The sequence below is a fragment of the Anastrepha ludens genome, chromosome 6 (genome assembly GCF_028408465.1).
Source record: "Anastrepha ludens isolate Willacy chromosome 6, idAnaLude1.1, whole genome shotgun sequence".
Classification (NCBI taxonomy): Eukaryota; Metazoa; Arthropoda; class Insecta; order Diptera; family Tephritidae; genus Anastrepha; species Anastrepha ludens.
In genome coordinates, this window is record NC_071502.1 from 120,505,275 (window position 1) to 120,527,528 (window position 22,254).

General features: G+C 34.1%; 2 protein-coding genes across 9 annotated transcripts in view; one reads left to right on the top strand and one right to left on the bottom strand.

Moving 5' to 3' along the window:
• LOC128868579 (phospholipase D2) overlaps positions 1-22,254 on the top strand; it is a 62,690-nt gene that overhangs the window by 33,963 nt on the left and 6,473 nt on the right. The gene's annotated exons all lie outside the window — the stretch shown is intronic.
• LOC128868580 (uncharacterized) lies at positions 14,866-21,388 on the bottom strand. The gene is made up of 3 exons (XM_054110843.1): positions 21,207-21,388; positions 20,922-21,084; positions 14,866-15,266 (listed from the first exon to the last, which is right to left on the bottom strand). Exons 1-3 carry the CDS (start codon positions 21,265-21,267, stop codon positions 15,188-15,190), a joined length of 303 nt encoding a protein of 100 aa, XP_053966818.1. The 5' UTR covers positions 21,268-21,388; the 3' UTR covers positions 14,866-15,187.

The following is a 22,254-nucleotide window of genomic DNA, read 5'->3' on the forward strand; positions in this document are numbered from 1 at the left end:
AACCACAAGGAAAAACTCAGCAAAATAGCTTAGAGTGTATCTAAGATACATGTATATAAGGTATAGCTCTCTCTCTCCTTTTCCTCTAAGTTACATCTTTTTTCTCTCTCGCGGAACGAAAATGCCCAAAACGTTGCATGGCCTCCTCCATCGACGCCTAAGAAGTTTCACTTCAAAAATTTCGAAAGGCGGGTTCTGTCGAGGATATGAAAGGGCATAACAAAAACTGAACGTTCTGTTTGGAATTTTGTTGCTGTAGCTCAAGTTTCTTGCTGAACAACCTTCAAAATCGATATCTCGGCGCTCTCAACAATTAGGCATTCATGAAATGATTGTTTGTCGGATTTTACCTGTAGATAATAACCAAGCGCTCATGGTGGACGTTTAAATGATGCTTTCTTTCACATATAATTGTTAAGAGCCGTATTTTGAATACAAATAGTGAAACCTGAAAGAATCTTGTTTTTTATATTTTTTTTATTTTAGAACAAGTAAGCGCGTCTTTTGAAAAACCCTTTTTTCGAGCGCGTTCTGTTCTCGGTTGTTGCTCGGTTATCAAGCCTCATTTATCAAAACTGTCGTCGTTCTTTCTTTCTTTATTGTAAAATCTTTTATCATATTTCGTTCTTATCAATTGACAAGTTTATGATTTCTTCCCACATTTCCCAAGACAGCTGACTGGCTGAGTGATTGTTGAAAGTACGTGATAACTTTGTAAATTACATTTGCACTCACACATTGAATTCGATTCCAATTTTAAGTATGTATGGACAAGCCTAAGTCCAGTCTTGAGGAAGATATGAAGAGTGTAATATAAGTGGAAATTGAAAAAAAAAAATGTTTAGCCATATAGATTAAGAACTTTTTTTGCTTATCACTTTACTGCGTACTCATTTTAGCATAATAAGAGCGTAGTCATTCAAAATTTATTAAAACTCACGTGTCTTAGTTTGGCTGCAAAGTGATAAAGTGATAAAAATTTGAGAGCCTTGCCACCGAAACACCCGCTGGTAAAGTCCAAATAGATTTTCTATTGTTTTACGGGTGGGCTTATATTATATTAGCACAAGTACACGAGTATATACGACATTGGTATTTCCTTCATTAAAAGTATGTGTATTTATACAGTTATACATATTTTCTTAATTAAAATAGGTATATCACAAGTTTTTTGACTATGCGATCTGGTAAGTCAAGTGCGTAATTTCTGCACTGACTAAGGAAACATTCAAAGAGATAAAAGGTTTTGATATATCTTCAGGTGATAAGATTTCAGAAAAAAACTAAAAATTTAAATAAATAAAAATTGTTAAAAATCTAAGCTATATCTACAGCGCAGCCACTTCAGTATTTCTGCATAATTAGTTTTTTTTTTTTACTCCTTGTACCAAGCCATAGTCCGATGATAACACAATAGTAGGAATTTTATTTTTATTTATAAGTTTTGGGAACTCAGGGCCATTAAATTTGTTGAAATTAGAAAAAACTCGCAGTATTGGTTCCTGATATTTTGTTGAAAGTCTGTACATAGTAAGAGCTTCTCGGCATCACACAATGTGATTTGCTGCTTCCTATTCTTCTCCATCTACAGAAGTGAAAAAGTGGTAAACCTATAAGAAAGTCGGTTTATAGTCTTAAATGAATGAATGGAAATTGTGATTTGCATTTAGACTTTGGCATTTCTTTGTGCCCGGTTCCTAGTCTTACGAAATCTCTGATAAGGCCAAGATGTATTTTGCATCTCTACCCTGATATTTCCGAAATGAAGGATTTGTCTTGTAATTTATTTTCAAATATAATCCGGTAATGAAACACATTTTCGCTAATACAGAAAAATATTTGATTCAACATTTGATCCAAAATATCGGCATATGTCCGTCGTGGCTATGAGTCACATAGCCCATTCGATCAATCCAATTTTTGGTTACTTTATCCCATAAATCTGGCCTTATGGCGTCAATGATGACTTGCATATTGCAATAAACCGATTGCGAAGTGCGTTGTATGGCAAGTTGCGCCGTGTGGTTGGAATCAAATAAGAACCGATGATGCCGTCAGTGCTCTATGAAGTTTGCAAAAAATTTTTTTGTTTTTTTTTTCAAAGTAAATTTCCAGAATATGGAATAGTTGCTGCGGCGTTAAACGATTCATGATGACTTCCCAAATCTTACTGAACTGAAATGTCAACACAGTCAACACATGCCAGCATTCTTAGCCCAACCATAGTCATGGATACCGCTAAAAACCACTCAATATTTGGATCTTTAGGTACCTGTTTCCTCCTACTTCACTGGGGTAGAAGAACCCTTTCATATACGAGGTGCGTTCAAAAAGTATCGCGAATTTTGTGTTTTTTCAAAAATTATTTATTTATTCATTAATATCTATTTTGTCCCCTTCAAAGTAATCCCCATGAGATATTATGCACTAATGCCAACTTTTTTCCAATCTTCGAAGCACTTCAAAAAATCTTTTTTTTTATTCTGTTCAGCTCGTCTTTCGATACCGTCTTTATCTCGTCAATCGTAGCGTAGCGTCGTCCTTTCATGGGCCTCTTCAGTTTCAGGAACAAGAAAAAGTCACAGCGGGTCAGATCTGGGCCAAAACGTCGCGCACAAGCAACGATGTGTGAGCAGGGGCGTTATCGTGATGCAAGAGCAAATTTTTGTTCTTCCACAAATCCGGGCGTTTCTGGCGGATTGCGCATAACTGATCATGATCTCATTGATCGTTTTACCCTGTGCCAAGATTGCATGATCCACAACGCCCCTGCGAATGAAGAAAACCGTTAGCAAAACTTTTACATTCGACCGAACTTGACGCGCTTTTTTCGGTCTTGGTTCGTGCGGCAGCTTCCATTGAGATGATTGAGTTTCGATTTCCACGTCATAACTATAAACCCATGATTCGTCACCAGTTATGACCCTCTGGAGCAAATTTGGGTCGTCGGTCGTCGCGGACAGAGTCCAACGGCTCATTAGCAATGTTCATGCTATGCTGCGCTTGGCCGAAATTGAGCAGTTTTGGTACGAATTTTTCGGCGACTCGTCTCATGCCCAAATCATTGAAAAAAATCGAATGACACGAGCCAATCGATATGTCTAGGTCCTCAGCAACTTCTCTAACAGTGATTCGACGATTGGCCAATACCATTTCCTTCCCTTCATCTATTTTTTCGTCTGTTGTTGAAGTTTTCGGGCGTCCGGCATGCTTTTAGTCGTTCACACATCTTCTTGACCTTCGGAGAACATTTTGTACCACCGATAAACGTTGCTTAAGTCTAAAGTAGCTTCTCCGTATGACACAGTCAACATTTAGAATGTATTCGCGCACTTAACTTAGTTTTTCACACAAAATTTGATACAGGATCTCTGATCCATCTTTTTGAATAGGTAAAAATCGAAGACGAGCCGAAACACGTGCAAGCAAAACAGCTGTCAACAATTGACTGAACATTCAAAATGGCCGAACTCATCGGCATGAGTGAAAGACATGAGTACCAACATATCGCCACAAAAAAATCGAAATTTGAATATACGTAACCTGCGAAAATTCAAAATTCGCGATACTTTTTGAACACACCTCGTATATGTACTACCTTTGATGTTACATCATAAACACACTTGAAATATTGTTGAGGAATGGTACTGGCGCAGACAGAGGGGGGTTTTGGTCGGATGTGCAATAAATCTGCGTCATTCACAAATGTTGTAGGGTTGCAATCGGCCTTATCGTGAGTTTCATGTAAATCTCATAAAGCACTACAAAAAATAACAAAATGGGAAAATTTGCTCCCGTATTGCATAGAAATTTGTGGGAATATTTGCTCACATGAAATTCACAATAAGGCCGAATATTTTGGAGGTAACTTTTTTCCATAATTTTTTATAAAATTCTGAATGTGGTATACAATTATAATAGCTGGTAAGATTTTTTTATTGCGAAAACCCAAAATATCAAATGACTGGTAATTTAAAGTAATTTTAATGAATTTATTGATTATAGTGCGTAGTTTAATATACGCACGAAAAAATTGGCATATTTCAACCGATATAAAGCTGAAATTCCCAAATCGATTTCGAAGGCTCTGTCAATATTAATATCAATATTTATTATCAATGCCTACAGAGCCCCAACAGCTGTGTCCATAAAGATGTTAAATCAAAAATAATTTACAGCAACTGTTTGTAGTGATTACGTCGGTGAAATGTGAAACAATGTGAGATTAAATGTATGCCACTATGCGAGTGTTGAGAGACACATACTCATGCATGCACGATAATAAAAAGTGTCAATGTTGATGAAAAAAAATATCAAATAAAGCAACGAAATAAAAAAATAATATGATATGAAATCGCACAGGTTAAGCACCTGCCTAAAATACTCGCCGGGGTTTACAATGACAATAACTAAATGGTAATGTTCCAAAACGATAAATGCGCATACAAAAGTTTTCATATCTACCGATAGTAATGTGCGTAGGTACATTTTTCTGAGTATTCAACTCAGAAGCCAGCAAAGCGAATTTCGATATCATCAAAAAATTGCTGTGATTCGCTTTCGAATAAATATTCATATTTCATTTTCCATATATTTCGTTTGTATGATAAGCAGATGTCGGTGAGAATGTAAACATAATCATACATAAATACCAAAGCCCAGCAAAACTGGATAAAAGCTGTAAATTTCTGTTACCGCAGGTAGTGAATACTTAATTTTTTCTCCTGGCTTGAGACTAATGCAGAATTAGTAAAAAGTGGAATGTTGGACTTCAGAGAACTTTTTCATATGAATTTTCGTTAGAGAGCAAACAAATTTCTATGCAGGATTCTAACTCAGGACGAAAATATTAAACCCATATGGTGAAAGCACACCATATATACTCGTACTTCACACACTTGCAGTAAAATTTGACGAGAAATATTTTTGTAGAATATTTATACCAATTAATTCTTTCACGAAAGAGTCATTTTAACCGTTTTTTTTTTAAATCAGAAAAAAATGTTAACACTTGCTTGCTTGACCCCCATACATTTTCTGACAAAATTGCACCCGGTGACTTTTTCCTTTGTTTATGGTGAACAATTTGAAGAAGTAGCAGACGGCGGCTTTGAGAATATTGCACAGTGTACGTAGATGTGCTTTATTATCAAACACAAAAAAATGTGTTAACATTTTTAATTTAGGTACTCCCATTACTCTCGAAGGCAATGGCAAACCACCGAGTGTATTTTTGGCTTCAAAACGCTCCTCATAAAAAACCGTCTGCATAAAACTCTGGAGGTATTTTCATTTGGGAAACAACCTCAACACGCTGTTGTGGTCAGCAATTATATACACCCATTGACGTCTGTCACATCAGGATGCGATGAGAAAATTAATTGTACCGGATAGATATGTAGATATCTTCCTTAACTTCCAATCCCATCCTAAAAGCAAATCTAGTCTGATTCAACAATGAAAAATGTTTGTTAGATAGGTAGGTAGGTAGATAGAAGTGGCAGTAAGTCTTTAAACCAACTCACTTAGTTTGTTGCCGATCCACTGTGATACCACAAAGGCTGTTTGTCTGCCACTCCTCGCAAATCCATTGATCTGCTGACACTTATATGCCTAAGGTCTTCTTCATCATTCAAGAACGATGAGCCAAAGTACGATATATAAGTTTAATGGCACGCCACGTGGGTCAGTTACTAAGAAGATGTCTGACAGACCCTTCCTCTTTCTCCTCCTCATTTTTGCAACTTTTGTAATAGTCGAAATGAGGTACGTTCAATCTTAGAGTATGTCGACTCAAGAGACAGTGGCCTGTGATCCAAGCAACTAATGTACATAGAGACTTTTTTCTTGACCGATTAAGTGTCTGACATCCCATTCTAACCAATTTCTTTTTGTACCATTGCATTTCAGTCTCGTGTTAGCTGAAGTGACAATGGGTTGAGAAGGTTATATCTACAATCTCCATACCAAGAGCAAGGCGAGTGGTAATGCCCGCTCTCGCTAATTTGTCTGCCTTTCAAATCCCTGGTTTGTCATTATACCCTGGCACCCATAACAAATAGATGCGGAAATGTTTCGATATCTCGTTAAGAGATGCGCGGCATTTGCGAGCAATAATGGGATTAGTGTCAACGCCACCAGGAGATTTAATCAGGGCTTGGCTATTAGAAAGAATATAGACTTCCCTAAAGTTAATCACATTTTTGCCGAACTAGAGAGCTACCTCATTAATGGCTGGAATTTCTGCTTGAAACACGCTACAGTGATTAGGAAGATGAGCCGAAACGCTTACTTTAAGCTTTTACAGTAGACGCCACAGCCAACTTATCATCAAAACGTTGAATAATGGCTGCTGAAGTTAGCGCTCCTTGGATTTGATTTCTGGTTATAAGAAAATACGCAAAAACAAGTGGGCAGTTGAGTTAAAGAGAGAAAGGAGAGGAGGAAAGAGGCCTCATACATCGCAAAGAAAAAAATTAGAAAGCAAGGAAAGGTATTTTCACCACCTCCAGTAGATTGCAATTCACACCAGTAGACTGTTTTAGGTATGAAAATGGGCAAGACAAATATTTCTGCATTTTCTATAGAGATTTCTCTCATTTGGATGATTTCAACTGGACATTTTTATCGAATCTGTGACCCTCGGATTAATAGTCGTAAAAAATCTTACTTCAAAGCTTTGACATTAATTTTAATACTTTCTTTAATTTTAATACTTAAATTTTTTTAATTTTACTACTTCACTCTTTGGCGCCGTGACAAATTGCAAAGCTGCTGGCATCTCGTGCTTAATTTTATCCTCAAAAGAGAGACATAATGAAAAGCAGTTTTGGAAAATGTGCATGCCATGCAACACAAGCAATCATAAATTGGTGTGTTGAATTATAAAAAAGGACTGACCTTCCAGCCTTTTAAGTTCTTGGCCAAAAAGAAATTAAGTGTAACTAACTGATAAGTTGGCAAATGAATTGCTTATGTAACAACTCTGTTTATGGCCTTTGACAATATTTTTGGGCTTAACTGCTTTGAGTTATTCGTTCATAAGTTCATAAATGCGCACAGCAGCTGCTTATTGCCAACTTTTTGAAATTATTGAACCCTTTTGCTTCCCTAAAAATAGTTGATTAAATATTGTTTTTATTAAAATATTCGAAAATTTTCAATGTATTAGGTGCGCAACTAAGTTCCCGCTGTTTGTCAATAGATGCCGCCAGCAGTGTGTGCTAGTCGATTCTAACATAACCTAAACGACATAAACCAAGCTTAGACACATGGTAAACAAACTGCTTCGACATATAATATTAGTGATTTTGCTTTGGTTTCATATACTTTTGGTTTTGTGAAAATGTCTGTTTTTGTGCCGAATAATTGTCATTTGTGGGAAGTGTTGATTTTCCTTCTACATTCGAAAAAACCGGCTGCTGAAGCGTATCGAGAGCTACACAAAGTCTAAGGAGATGCTGCTTTAAGCGAAACAACGTGCCAAGATTGGTTCCTTCGCTTCAAAAACGGTGATTTTAATGTTGACGACCGTTTAATGTCACGTCCGCGTGAAAGGAGGCTAAAAACCCTCGAAGACGCTGAATTGGAGGTATTGCTCAATGAGGATCTGTGTCAAACGCAAGAAGAGCTTGTTTCAGTAGTAGGAGTTACTCGCGAATCAATTTCCAAACCACTAGGTTCTTTATGAGTTAAAACCAAGGGCGTTTTTTCGCCTGTGAAGAACTGCTCCAGTGATGAAAAATGGATTCATTACAGCAATTCAAAAAAAAAAGGAAGTCATGGGGACTGCCCGGTCATGCTTCTACGTCGTCGCCTCGGCCGAATATTCACGCTGCGAAGTTATGCTATGTATTTGGTGGGATCAAGTTGGTGTTATTTATTATGAAGTGTTAAAACCAAGCGAAACCATTACTGGGAATCGGTATCCACTTCAATTGATGCGATTGAGCCGAGCACTGCGCGAGAAGTGCCCGCAATACACGGAGAGGCATGAAAAAGTGATTCTACAGTATGACAACGCTGGGCCTCACGTTGCCAAACCCGTTAAAACCTCCCTAGAAACACTGAAATGGGAAATCCTACCCCACCTACCATATTCTCCAGATATTGCGCCGTCCTATTATCACTTGTTGCGATCGATGGCACATGGTCTAGCTGACCACCAGTTCCATTCATATGAAGACATCAAAAAATTGCTTGATTCGTGGATAGCCTCAAAACATTAACAGATTTACTGCGATGATTCACTTGTAACCATTTTTTCAGAATAAAGTTGTATTTTCAGAAAAAAAAACAACAGCGAGAACTTAGTGGCACACCTAATATAAAAACGCGACAAACAATAGCTTTAATGACCAGAAATAAAATTATAAATAGAATATGGAAAATTCAACAGTAAAAATGGAAATGCTTTAATTAATTAATACTTAATCAGAAATGAATACATTGTAAATAAACAACTTCCACTGCAGGAAGCAGCATGATTGATCAGCACGAAAGAGTGCAAATAAAAATATTTACTTTTCCCTCAATAAATTTAAATTTATAATTTCACTTAATGACATTATTTATACGAAAATGCCTACCGCCACAGCTACGGTAATTAAATGCGTTTACTTGGTTCTCAGAATTTATCGCTGTTAGCGGCAGAGCTTTTGCAATGTCATCGCTTTGTTTGAGAAGTAGCGCAACCGAGTTTTTATTGTTGCTTTTAATGTTTTTTGTCTAATTAGACTATATATTTCACCACCTCTGACACAATGTACCGGTTGTGGTTGAAAATTACCAGTTGTCGCTTATTTGATAGCGCTTGTGCTTGATAAGGCAGCGATAATTCTTTTTTATTGTTGTTTTTAATATGTGGTTTCTGTGTATTGTACGCGAAATTCGCTGCATAAAAGTTTCTCAGGCTTTATTTTGAATGAGTTAATTCGTGAAATACTACATTTTAAATGCGTCGTAAAGTGTAGTTTGTAGGCTACTAAAAAAACGTAAATGCGGCTGCTTTCAAGTTCAGAAAAGTTCTTATTTGTCTTCATAAATATTTCGGAATTTAAATATGATTTTCATCATATTATTTAAACTCGTTGGTCACTTATACATTTTTCACACTTTAGCCTACCGAGCCTAAAGCCTACACTTAGCCTCTAACCTTCATGCTAAGGCCAATGAAGAATTTGTGTGGACTGCCTAAAGTTTGCAGAGAAATTAGTTCAACTTATTTCCTACTGCCTGAAGAGAATTAACGTTTACATGAAGAACTTGAAAACATTTAATAAAACAGCGGCACTTTGAAAATTAAGAGGCTTAGTATTAATTTAGAAAAATGTCGGTTGCGAGGCTAATACAAATTTTTCAAATATGAATTGCGCGCAATTTGGTATAATTGTGGCTAAGAAAGAGTTGAAAGTAGCGTACGAGTACGGCTAATAAATAACTAGACTGACACGGCCTTTACACGAAAATAAAATTTAGAATAATTAAACAAAACAAAAATTCTTATAAATAAAGAACTTATCGCACCATCTTTTCATCACATCACCAAATGTTGAATTTATTGCCCGTCCAGAAATGCCTCATTGAATGTATGAAAGTATGATATTTGAATGAAAAGACCTTTAGTGCTGCGATATACCCTCTACTACAGTCGGGAAAATGAGTTTCAAACAAAAAGCTGCGTCTCTCTTTTGTATTAAGCTTGCCGATCATTTTACCGAATAGACTAAATGCTTTAGAAAGCATTATTTATTTATGAATTTGCGCAAACTTGCGAGTAGCGGTAGAAAAACAATTCTTCCATTGAATGGGTTGTCCTTAGAAAATATCGAAATAGTGCGCGATGTAACACAAATAAATTTAAAAAAAAATAAAAAAATAATAAGAAATCTTCTTTGAAAATTATTAAGATAGAATTAGGGATTTCTCAAACATCTAATTTTTACCGAGTTTTTATGCCTACGTAGTAATTAAAAAATTTAAATAAAAAAATAAATAATTTTTTGAAAATCATTGAAGTAGGATTAGAGATTTCTCAAAAACTGTGTATCACAGAGTCTTAGGTCTAAGTAAACCTGAATATTGAGCGATTTTAGCACAACAATTCATTAACTCAATGGTCGAGGATTGTGAATGGATTTCTAACAAAAAGACAAAATTATAGTTAGACCCTTCACCGTTTTCACCTGCGACTTATAATATTACCGAAGCTGCATGGGACAATAAAATGCAAGAAAGCGCGAAATTAATCATTCAATTTTGTTTTTAAATTACTTTTTACTACGTAAAAAACAAATTATATTGGTGGATGAAAGTCTTTATTTTGATCTTGCGGTGATGCATGGCTGGGCTGTTTGTTTGCTGTAACTGACTAGTCACAAGTGTCAAATATGATATTAGAAATCTTCCGATATACATGTAAATAGATTTTCGAATCAGATAGCGAATATATTGATTTCTTACACCTACCCCTGTTCACAATAATAGCTACGCGACATATTGCAAAGTTTTGACTATCTATTTATTTTTAACTAATATATTTTCTGTTTTTATAAAAATAATTTTTTGTTTTACAAAAACTATTTTTTTTTAATAATTTATTTTTTATAAAAATTATTGTGTTTTATAAAAATTAGTTTATTTGATAAAAATTATTTGTTTATTTTTTTTTTTGTTTTTTTTTTGTTTTTATATTCCCCATTTATTTTATACATCTGTCCTTTGACATTAAGTATGTTGTTTAACAATTTGGTCAGGATTTATATACATCGCTTAATGGCCAGTGTAAAACGCGATAAAGTTAAAATAAACGAAATAATAGCAATTGAATAATATACAATAATACAACACAAGTTTCACTTTACATGATTACATTTTACAACTATTTTTAATTATTTTTTTACATATTTATGGTTTTTTAGCATTTATCATACTACGTCGCTTGGTCGGGTTCTCTTTAAACGCCTTTTCACGTTTCTTTCCCTTTCAAGAAGTTTGTTAATTTCTGCATTACTGTGTGTGTGTATTTTTTCAAAATGCCTTGTTGTTATCTTTTTGATTTCTTGGTCTACTCTTGCTAGATTAAAAGTCCTGTGGATGTCATCATTTTTCGTGTACCTGTCAGACATGGTCAAAATTCGAAGAATCTTTGATCGCTGTCGTTGGATTTTTTCTATATGAGTTTTTTTAGCCGTTCCCCACACCTGTAATCCATATAGCCAGATTGGTTTAATCATAGTTTTGTACACTAACTGCTTGTTCTGTATAGTGAGTCTGGATTTGGAGCAGACTAACCAATGAAGTTGTCGAAGTTTTTCTTTTATTTGTTTGACCTTTTGCTTTATGTGGTGATTCCAATTTAGTTTGGAGTCCAAGTGAATTCCCAGATATTTAGTAGTTGATTCTATTGTAATTGCTTTATCATTTATTTTAATTGGAACTGCGGTAAATTTTGTTTTGTTAGTAAATATAACCAGTACGGTTTTGTCTTAATTTATTTTTAGGCACCAGTTATCAAACCATTCCTTAACTGCGTTTGTGTGTCGCTGCAGTGTTTCAGTAGCGATAATTAAGCTTTTGTCTGACGCTAATAGTATTGTATTGTTTGCGAACGTAGCAATTGAAGAATTAGTTTCGTCAGGAGGTGGTATATCTGCGGTGAATAAAACATATAGTAGAGGGCCAAGAACGCTTCCTTGCGGAACTCCAGCAGTTATTTGATGAATACCTGAACATTAATTGTCATATTTGATATAGAAGCTTCGGTCGGTTAGATAGCTTTTTATGATGAGATAGTAGTCAAAAGGTAGCATTCTTTTTATTTTGTGGAGTAAGCCTTCATGCCACACTTTGTCAAACGCTTTAGCTACGTCCAAAAATACTGCGGCACAGTATCGATTGATTTCAAAGTCTGATTGGATTTTATTTGTAATTCTTTGGATCTGTTGAATAGTCGAATGTTTTTTTCTAAATCCAAATCGATGATCCGGTATTATACGTTTTTGGTCTAGAAGTTGGCTTATCCGATCGTGCAGTAATTTTTTAGCAATTTTAGATATTGTCGGTAATAAGCTTATTGGTCTATATGATGACACGGTAGTTGGATCTTTACCCGGTTTTGGCAATGCAATAATCTCTGCCACTTTCCAGAGCTTCGGAAAGTATTCGCAAGTATATATATGCCTTGGTTGGTAGCTCCGCTAATGCTTTTCCTGTTCTCATGTCATATCCTGGAGCTTTTTTATGTTTTATTCCTTTTTTGATGCAAGCTATTAATTCGTGTGTATTCGTCCTTTTTATTTTTGGAAAATCATAGTGGAAATTGTTTTGGTTGTTGATTTTCTTTTCTTCGTCATTTGATAGAACTTTTTCGAAGTAATTTGCCAATGTTTTCGCTTTTTCCTCTTTTGTAACATCCCATGAATTGTCATCTTTTTTTAGTTGTGTTTGATGTGTTATTTGAGTTTTTAATTTTTTAGCACATTTCCATTTTTTTATAAAAACATTTTTTTATTAACCTATTTTTGTTCGAAAAAAATACTACAACAAAAGTCGGGTTTCAAACTTTGCGCGGTTTCAACTAATAATAGCGCGACACATCCCAACGTTTTGCCTATTTACTTATTTAAAAATTTTTTTTTTAATTTAAAAAAAAAACCAATTTAATTTTTTAAAAAAATATTTTTTTGGAAACGACATATCCCAACGTTTCGACCATTTATTTATTTTTAACTAAATTTTTCTATAAAACTTTTATTTTTTAATGAAAAATACTTTTGTTGGTTATTTATTTATTTTTAGCAAAATTTGTTTATTTGTTTTAGAAAAATAATTCGTTTTTTTTTTTTTACAATAATTTATATTTTTTTAAATTTTTAACTTTTTTTACAAACATGTTTTACAAAAATATTTTTTTTCATAATTTTTTTTTTATAATTTTTGTTTTTGTTTCCAATATTTTTCATATTGCAATCGAAAACATATAACTTATACATTAGCACTTTGTACAAAATTTGAAGTTGTTTAAAAGAATCTCAAAAAAAATTCAAACTTATTAACCAGACTATTTTGAAATATTTCCAGTATGCACTTTTATAGTACACTGAAGTTTTGTATAGTAAAGTGCAAGTTTGAAGTGGCTCAAAAATCGAGTTGATTTTGACGTGATAACGTCTTATAATTCGATGTAGCCGGCTGCACGCACCAAAAATGCGTCGTTATCTTGTTCATGCGTCGTTACCTTGCTTGAACTGCAAGCGAGTGCGCGGAACGAACGACACAGAGGCGCAATCGGCCCCCGCGTTCGGCAACGTTCGACATCTGGCTCTCTCCTACTTGAGTGAGCATATATATGTATGTATATGCGCATCTGTACCTGTATGTATATAAATTCACATATTTGTATTTGCATATGCCTTCTTCCTGTGTGCAAGGTAATGAACCATTTCTCTGTTGAGAATAGGACGATGATAGGAAAAGTAGGAAATAAAAGGGAGTGTTTCGAGTGTAATGTGTCTTGAAAAGGCAAATCGATGATGGTGCCTCGTAGTGCTGTTGACTTATTAACGTCTGATGCACAATCGAAATTGAACATATCTTTAATGAATTTGATAAATGTTTCGTCATTTTTCACATTTGTGTAAATGTAACTTGATTAATTCCATTGCGATTTCTTTTGAAAAATGCAACCATTCCATCAGTATTTTCTTATGACATTGTCACGTTAAACTATCGTCAGTAAAACCGCTTTTTTGACAATTTTTTTTTGCCAGAGGTCTTTTACATTTTCTCCATTTAAAAAAATCTCCAGCATTCATTACATAGAACAAAATGCATAACACCGTCACCAAAAACTAAAATTATCACAAATCAACACGATACCAAAATTTAACGGGCCGCAAAACTGCTTAAATACTAAGTATCTTTCTAAAGATTCTATTTAAAAGTTTGATATTTTGATGAAAGTTTGTTAAACTTTTTAGAATTTTCTACGCTGCTTTTCTACACACTTTGAGTTATATAGTTTTTGCTGTAGTATGAACGATATTTTTATAAAAAAATATGTATAAAAAATTAATAAATAGTAAAAAATCTGTGATATGTCGCGCTATCATAATTGTGAGCGCAGTTGTGAGTACTGTATGATTCTTACCTTTTTTTTCTAGCTTATAAATTCTAATTTAACACATAGTAGAACTTACATTGTTAGTTAATATGCATGTTTGTATGTATTTTTTTTTTTTTTTAACTTTACTTTTCATGTTTTTAATTTGCACCAAAGCCATTCAGAAGCATTGAACTCGCCAGATTTTAATGCTCACACGTATAAAAATATGTACACATAAGCAATTATGTTCGTGCTTGATTTCCGTCTGCTTGTTTGCCGTTGTTGATGACCTAAACTTTTCACCTTAACCTTAAGACATGTGCGGTCAAGCTCATTCACGCGACGCCATTTCCTTCGCAGCCAAATGTTTTATGCTGTCTGCACTTTATTTTGCAGAAATTACAGTTGTGTCTAACGTATTTTGGCAGTAATATTTTTTATTTCGGGTAAGGTTTTTTATGAGCTACAAAATCATGTAATACAAGGCATTGAACTGCTGTTAAGCTTGACACTTAAAAACTAAAATAAAATAAAATGAAAAAGTAGAGCAAGAAAATAATAAAAACAGATCTTTTGACATGAAAAATGTATGCGCATATGTATGGGAGGGATGTTTAGCACGCCTAAGACGAATTATAGTTTGGATATTCTGTAGGAATACATCTTCTAAAAGGGCTTTCCGAGAGTGTGAAGATTCTCGGCTCAATAATTGTTTTCATTTTCAATATTTTAACCCCATCAGAATTAAAAATATAAAGTACAAAATTTCTTGCTTTTTTAAATAAGCCTTCGGGGAGGCGTAAATGAGTTTTATTTTGTTTCATATCGAGCAGAGTAGCATACAATGTTAAATATATCTGTGGTTACTTGGATAAAATATGAATTTCATAGTATTGTATAATTGCCTTAAAACTATTTTTATTTGTATCTCTCCAGTGTGCGAATGAGCAAAGTTTTCAAGTTTGTACCATTTTTGAATAAATTATAAAAAAGAAATCATTTTATATGCAGGCTGTGATTAAATAGTTTGTTGTTTACATAATAGGTAGGTTTATATGTGTGTGTGTTTTGTTTATCAAATAATTAGCATTTAACGCAACAACCGGGAAACACGCCGGGAAATGTCTTTTTATTGCCACAAGTGACGCGATGCTTGGCGCAACTGAAAAAGTGAGAGAAAAAGTAAAGCAAATATTAAACGAAGAGGAAATAAATGAATGTAAACACAACACAATTGCAGTTTTTTAGTTTTGTTGAAATGTGTTTTCTAATAAATAATTATTAAAATATTTTATTAAACCCATTTTTAAATACCTATTTAATTTTTTTTGAAATTCACAATTTTTAAAATTTAAATATAGTAAAGGGTGGTTAAATTTCAAGGGCCGATGTTGAATGTGAACCACACCTAAACGTCAACGACACCGTTGAACTTCTTTCTTTGGGGTTATTTGAAAGAAAAGGTGTACGTCGATAAGCCAGCAACAATTCAGGAGCTAAAGGATGAGATAATTCGACAAATTAACGGCATAGAACATCAATTATGCCTCAGCGTCATCGAAAATTTGGACCATCGGATGGAAATTTGGATCGCGGCCTCGGTGGCCATTTGGCGGATATTTTATTCTATACGTAATTGAGCCATACTAATATTATCATAATAAAGAGAAATGATAATAATTTCCTACAAAAAATGTATTTTATTCAAAATCAACACCGGCCCTTGAAACTTAACCACCTTTTATTTTAAAATGTGAAGCTGAGAATAATATATTTATATTGAATTTCGCTTTAAAAAATTAGAAAATAAAAAATTATATAAATGTAAAATATAAAATAAAAATTTTGCATAATTTGGGGTAATAGATTAAATAAGAGATTAAATAAAAAAAAATGAAGAAAAGCACTAACGAAAAAAAAAATTACAAAAAAATCGATTCAGTAAGGAATGATGTGAAATGCAAAAAAAGAAATGTCACTGTTGTTGTTGTTATTGTATTTTTCGAAAAAATAACTTTTTCGAAGCAAAAATAGTAGGAAAATTCGCCCCAAATTCATTTTTATTTTAGAAGGATTTTATTCCGCGATTTTTTTTCCATTTTTTTTAATTCATATAGAAATTATGGCATTAATAAACAAAAAAAATGTTTGGTTGTTTGTATTCAGGTCACTGACGCCGATGCTACAATGCCCGCCGATTGAGAAGCCCCGCAGCGACCTACCTGGAAGAATTGTGCTTACGTCCGCCATTTTAAATGATTAAAATAAAAAAAAAATCTTATATTATTTTAATGTATAAATAAATTGTATTGGAAAAAATATATTTACTTCTTCATTTTAAATAATTTTAATGAAATTCAGGTATCTAAACCTAAACCCCTAAACATACGCTACATATGTATGGGAAGGAAGGAGTAATTTGAAACACAAAAAAATTGTCTACTGTTATTGTTGTTGTTGCTGTTGTGAGAGCAATCATGTATAACGAATGCTGCTGAAGTGACAGTCTTTGGAAGGATGTAGATCTAGGTCGTTCCGGTAACGTAGAATCGACTGTCGTTGGAACGAAAAACGATCCACTAATGACAAGTAATGGATAATAATCGAATGCGAAATACAAAGTTTGAGTTTGAGGGTACTTTTTGAAGAAAACTTTCCTCTGTACTGAAAATTTAGTTTGAGGCTACTTTTTGAGAAAACTTTACTTTTATATTGTATTAAGATGATTATTATTATCTTAATATATTATTACTTATTTTATTATTAAAATTAATATAAAAAAGTTATGAATACAGAATTAAAGTAAATGAACATGAAAAGACGCAAGTATAAAAACTAAACGAATAATTATCAACTAAGAGAGTAAAGTTTCTTCAAGTTAGTTTGCAAAAAAAAAAAATATATATTTATAAAATAATATGAAATATAAAATGGAAAAAATTCGTTCAAAATAAAAATAAGAAATAAAAAGGTATTAAGAAAAAATCTATTCCATGCGAGAAACTTCATTAAAAATCGAATCTATTGCTTTATTTTCTCAATATTTTCAAAAGTCTTCCAGCACTCGTTTTGGGCTTTTTAAATGTTCGAATTCATCTACTTAGGCATATTGGTTTCTCTTCAAAATATTTAATAAAAATATAAATGATAAATATTTAAAAAAATAATTGCCGAACACTGCGGGTGATAGCTCAGTCAAGTTAACAATTATCAGCATAAAATTTTGAAACCAAACGTATACATGCCCTCAAATGCAGTTGAGCTATATTTTTGAGAAATGTGGAAAAAAGCTTTCCATTTATCTCTTCCCTTGTATTAAGAAAACAAAAACCAAAGAATGCAAAATTATAATCTGATAAATAAAAATATGTAATTTTTTAATTCAAGCGAAAAAAATTTTTAATTGATTTTTTAATTTTTTTTTAATATAATAATGGACTATGAATAAGTTCGTGCGGTTTTACAACAGATGGCGTAACTTGATTATTATTCCATCGATCCACATTTCCAAACATTCATTGGAGATCTACTGTCGTAAGGCACAAACGTCAGTATAAGTTTTTTATTTGAAGCGTAAACAACAATATTTTTACCACACTTGAAAATGTCGAATTTCGTGCCAAATAATGTGTTTTTGCGGGGAATTCTTCTTCATTATTTTAATATGAAGAAAAAAGCAGCCGAAAGTCATCGTATCTTGGTGGAAGTTTATGGTAAGCATGCTCTATCTGAGCGAACGTGCCAGAAGTGGTTTGCACGCTTTAAAAGTGGTGATTTTGGCTTGGAAGACGAAGAACGCGAGGGTGCGCCGCCAAAGTTCATGGATACCGAATTGGAGGAATTGCTCGATCAAGATCCGGCTCAAACGCAAGAAGAGGTTGCAAAAACTTTGGGAGTTGATCAATCAACCATTTCCAAACGTTTAAAAGCCATGGGAATGATCCGAAAGGTAGGCCATTGGGTGCCGTATGAATTGAAGCCAAGAGACGTTGAACGCCGTTTTATGGCATGCGAACAACTGCTTCAACGGCACAAAAGAAAGGGTTTTTTGCATCGAATTGTGACTGGCGATGAAAAGTGGGTCCATTACGACAATCCAAAACGTCGGGCAACGTATGGATACCCTGGCCATGCTTCAACATCGACGTCGGCGCAGAATATTCATGGCCTGAAGGTTATGCTGTGTATCTGGTGGGACCAGCTGGGTGTTGTGTATTATGAGCTACTGAAACCGAATGAAACGATTACGGGGGATGTCTACCGACGACAATTGATGCGTTTGAGCCGAGCACTGCGAGAAAAACGGCCGCAATACGCCGATAGACACGACAAAGTTATTTTGCAACATGACAATGCTCGGCCACATGTTGCACAAGTGGTCAAAACATACTTAGAAACGCTCAAATGGGATGTCCTACCCCACCCGCCGTATAGTCCAGACCTTGCGCCATCCGATTACTATCTCTTCCGATCGATGCAACATGGCCTGGCTGACCAGCACTTCCGTAATTACGATGAAGTCAAAAAATGGATCGATTCGTGGATTGCGGCAAAACCGACCGAATTTTTCACAAAGGGAATCCGTGAATTGCCAGAAAGATGGGAAAAAGTAGTAGTAAGCGATGGACAATATTTTGAATATTAAATTTGTAACCATTTTACGTCAATAAAGTTTCAAATTTCGAAAAAAAACCGCACGAACTTATTCATAGTCATATTATTTTTAAACTTTTCGCTTACTGTGCATAGAAGCTAAAAAAAATTATTAAAAAAAAAATTTTAAAATATGTATAATATTAAAAAAAATTTTTTCTTGACAATAAGGCAATTCATTTCAAGGCATGAAAAATGGCAGCAAAGCACATTTTATACAATAGTTCGCCATCATCTATTAGACAATAGCGAAAATACTGTATCTATTGGGCCTACCATTTAAGACATAATTTTTAATTTCAATAAATATACTTACCATAATTTTGTTCTATGGTATTGAAGTAACCCTCAAATAAGGAACGAACTGCACGTTTTGCATCAATGTTAATTAATAAATATTATTAAGATTTACTTATTGCCACCCAACATACCTTCTACTCAAATATGAACGAGACGTTATCAATAAAACGGTCCGCGGATGACATATGGCAAAAATAAATTTTTTGTTGGATGGTAGGACTGTTATAAGCTTACATGGCAAATTTCAAGTCAAGCTCGAGTGTGTTTTTCGAATTTAACGATGGAAATTCAAGTTGAACAAAGAATTTGTTTGAAATTTTGTTATTCCAACAAAATTTCGGCTTCAGACGCCTTAAAAATGTTGCAGACAACCTATGGGGACTCTGCTCTATCGCGTGCACGTGTTTTCCAGTGGTACAAATCGTTCAAAGAGGGCCGTACATCGGTTGAAAACTTGCCTCATGAACGTCGTCCAGCAACATCAGTAAACGACGAAAACATCGGAAAAGTAAAGGGAATTGTGCTTGAAAATCGCACAAAACGTTTTAAAGCGTTTGCGCGAGAACATTCGTCTTAAAAGGAAGGAATTGTGGGACAACAAGTCATGGTTCTTGCGTCACGATAATGCACCAGCTCACACATCACGTCTTGTTCGCGATTATTTGAACAAAAATAATGTTAATATCGTTCCGCAAGCACCGTATTCGCCTAATATGGCTCCATGTGACTTTTTCCTGTTTCCCAAGCTCAAGTTGCCGCTCCGTGGAAACCATTTTGAGACAATTGAAGCATAAAAGAGAATTCGAAGAACACACTCGAGCTTGACTTGTTTACAGTAGCACAGAAAACAAACTATGTGACATATCACGCTGAAATTTGCCATGTAAGCTTATAACAATCCTACCAAAAAACAAAAAATTTATTTTTGCCATATGTCATCCGCGGACCGTTTTATTGATAACGTCTCGTTCATATATGAGCAGAAGGTATTGCAAATAAAGTTTATGCAATACTAAAAATTTTTTTCTCTAGTTTTTAGGGCAAAATGTCAAATTTAAGTATTAAAAAAAAAATTATACAATACTAAAATATTTTTCCTCTACGGATCTACTTTTTAAAGCAAAATGCGAAAAATTCAAATCTTTTTAAGAAATTTGCAAAACTCAAAGGTTAAGCGCTGTTGAAATTATAGATACTATTTTCCCAAATAGCCCCTTATAGATGAAATCACAAAGAAATTATTAAACTGTCGCTGTTAAGCCTGTCGTAACTTTCAAAAGTTTACAGTTAACAGCAATAAATTTTCTGAGTTAATTAAATAAATTTGAGACATATTTGGAGAAATGTTTCACAAGCAATTATTTTTAATTTTTTTCTAGTTTCTAAAAGCTAATATAACAAGCTGCATCCAAAAAACAGATTCCCATAGAATTAAAAAAAAATATTTAAACAAAATTTAAAATTTTCGAACTGAAAAAATATTTTAGCAAAACTTTAATATTTAATTTCACAAAAATCAGATTTTTGAGAAAATTTAAAAAATTATTTCAGCAAAACTTTAATATTTATTTTTACAAAAATCAGATTTTTAAGTAAATTTAAAAAAATAATTGAGCAATATTTACCACTTCGAATAGAAAAAATATTTTTGCAAACTTGTAAATTTTCGAGAGTTGATGAATTGCACGTAAAATTATTCAATAATATGAATTTCGCCAGCATTTCTACTTAATGCACTTATTTTTCTCATCTCAAAATATTCTTCTATGAAGAAAATCAGGCTCTCATTACCTTCTATATTTCAAAGTTGTTGTTTTACCACTTAAAAAAAATATTAAAAATAATAAACTCATTTCACACTCACTCTTCCACTTCGGTTTTGAAATTCTCCGTACAAACTGCGCGCTTCACACACTTGCCATCCGCCCCAAAGTCCACATAGTCCTGACCCTGCTTGAGTAATGGCAAATACTTGAGGAAAATCGTTTCGCCCGCATTGTTGCGATATGAGCAAACTGGTTCGCTGCCTGCAATTTGAAATGGTATTACTGATTTTTGCTTTTCAAAAACTACAATTGAATCACAAATGGAAAGGATGCGCGACTTTAGAAGTAGGTAGGCACCAAAGGATGTGGGGAGGCATACTTACCGGCGTTAACGCCTATGGCCAGCAGGCCAGCGAGCATCAAAAATGCCAAAACTATCTTCATTTTACTGAATTTCACTGAGTAAAATTTTCAGAAAATTTAAGTTTCTTAAAGTTGTCCGTTCCCTATTGCACAATTCAAATCACTTTCGCTGCGACACTTACACTGATTCGGAAAATCTAAGTCAAACGCGCATTTATATTCAACGCAGCCATTTTGCTGTCTGCGCCAGTTTCCGAAAAAAGGAAATACATAATAATAAAAAAAATTTGCAATAAAAAAACTAGCAAGCAGAAAGAAAACAGTTATGCGCAGCGCTCTTAGTGCAAGACTTGAGAATTCAACTCGAATTTACGGCACTCGTTATTAGATCAGAACATCCGATTAATTTACTTTGAAGTTAAATTTTGCTGCAGCAGCGCAATAGTTGGAGACGCACACAAAATCTATAGGCACCAGCTATTCACACACGCCCTCACATGCATAAATAGTGTATGTAAATATTTATACGGGCACTTATGTTGCTGCATTCAGTATTAACTAGTTGCTTTCTAGCGTTCGTCTGGCTGTGCTGTGATTTCCAGCTACTCTCAAGATGAGCTGAGTTGGCATTTTTTCACAGATCTGCTCGTGGGAAGTGGCATTTTGAAAAAGTTGGATGCACTGTGAACATGTTTTTCAGGGTCAATTTTAAATTGAATGGATTATGGGGTCTCATGACTTGCTAGTTGGGGAAAAATTAAATTAAATTATTTACTTGCTTCGACAAGGGGCGCAAGTAGCAAAGCAAGATTTAACGAAAGTGGCAGAGGGAGAAAATTATGAGTTTTTACAATAGAAACACTTGAAGATTTAATTTTTTCTTAAATATTTTTCCAACAGCATAGATATTGTCTCAAAATGTGTCGAGATAGTTCTAGGGTATGTAAAGCCAGAGGGTTTCGCCAGCTCCCACTTTGCTTTGCCTTAAGATGGGCTCCTCATTCGTTAGTCTCCACAGCGCGTCGTTGCTGATGGTGTTCGACCAGAATATTCTACGGATGTAGCCCA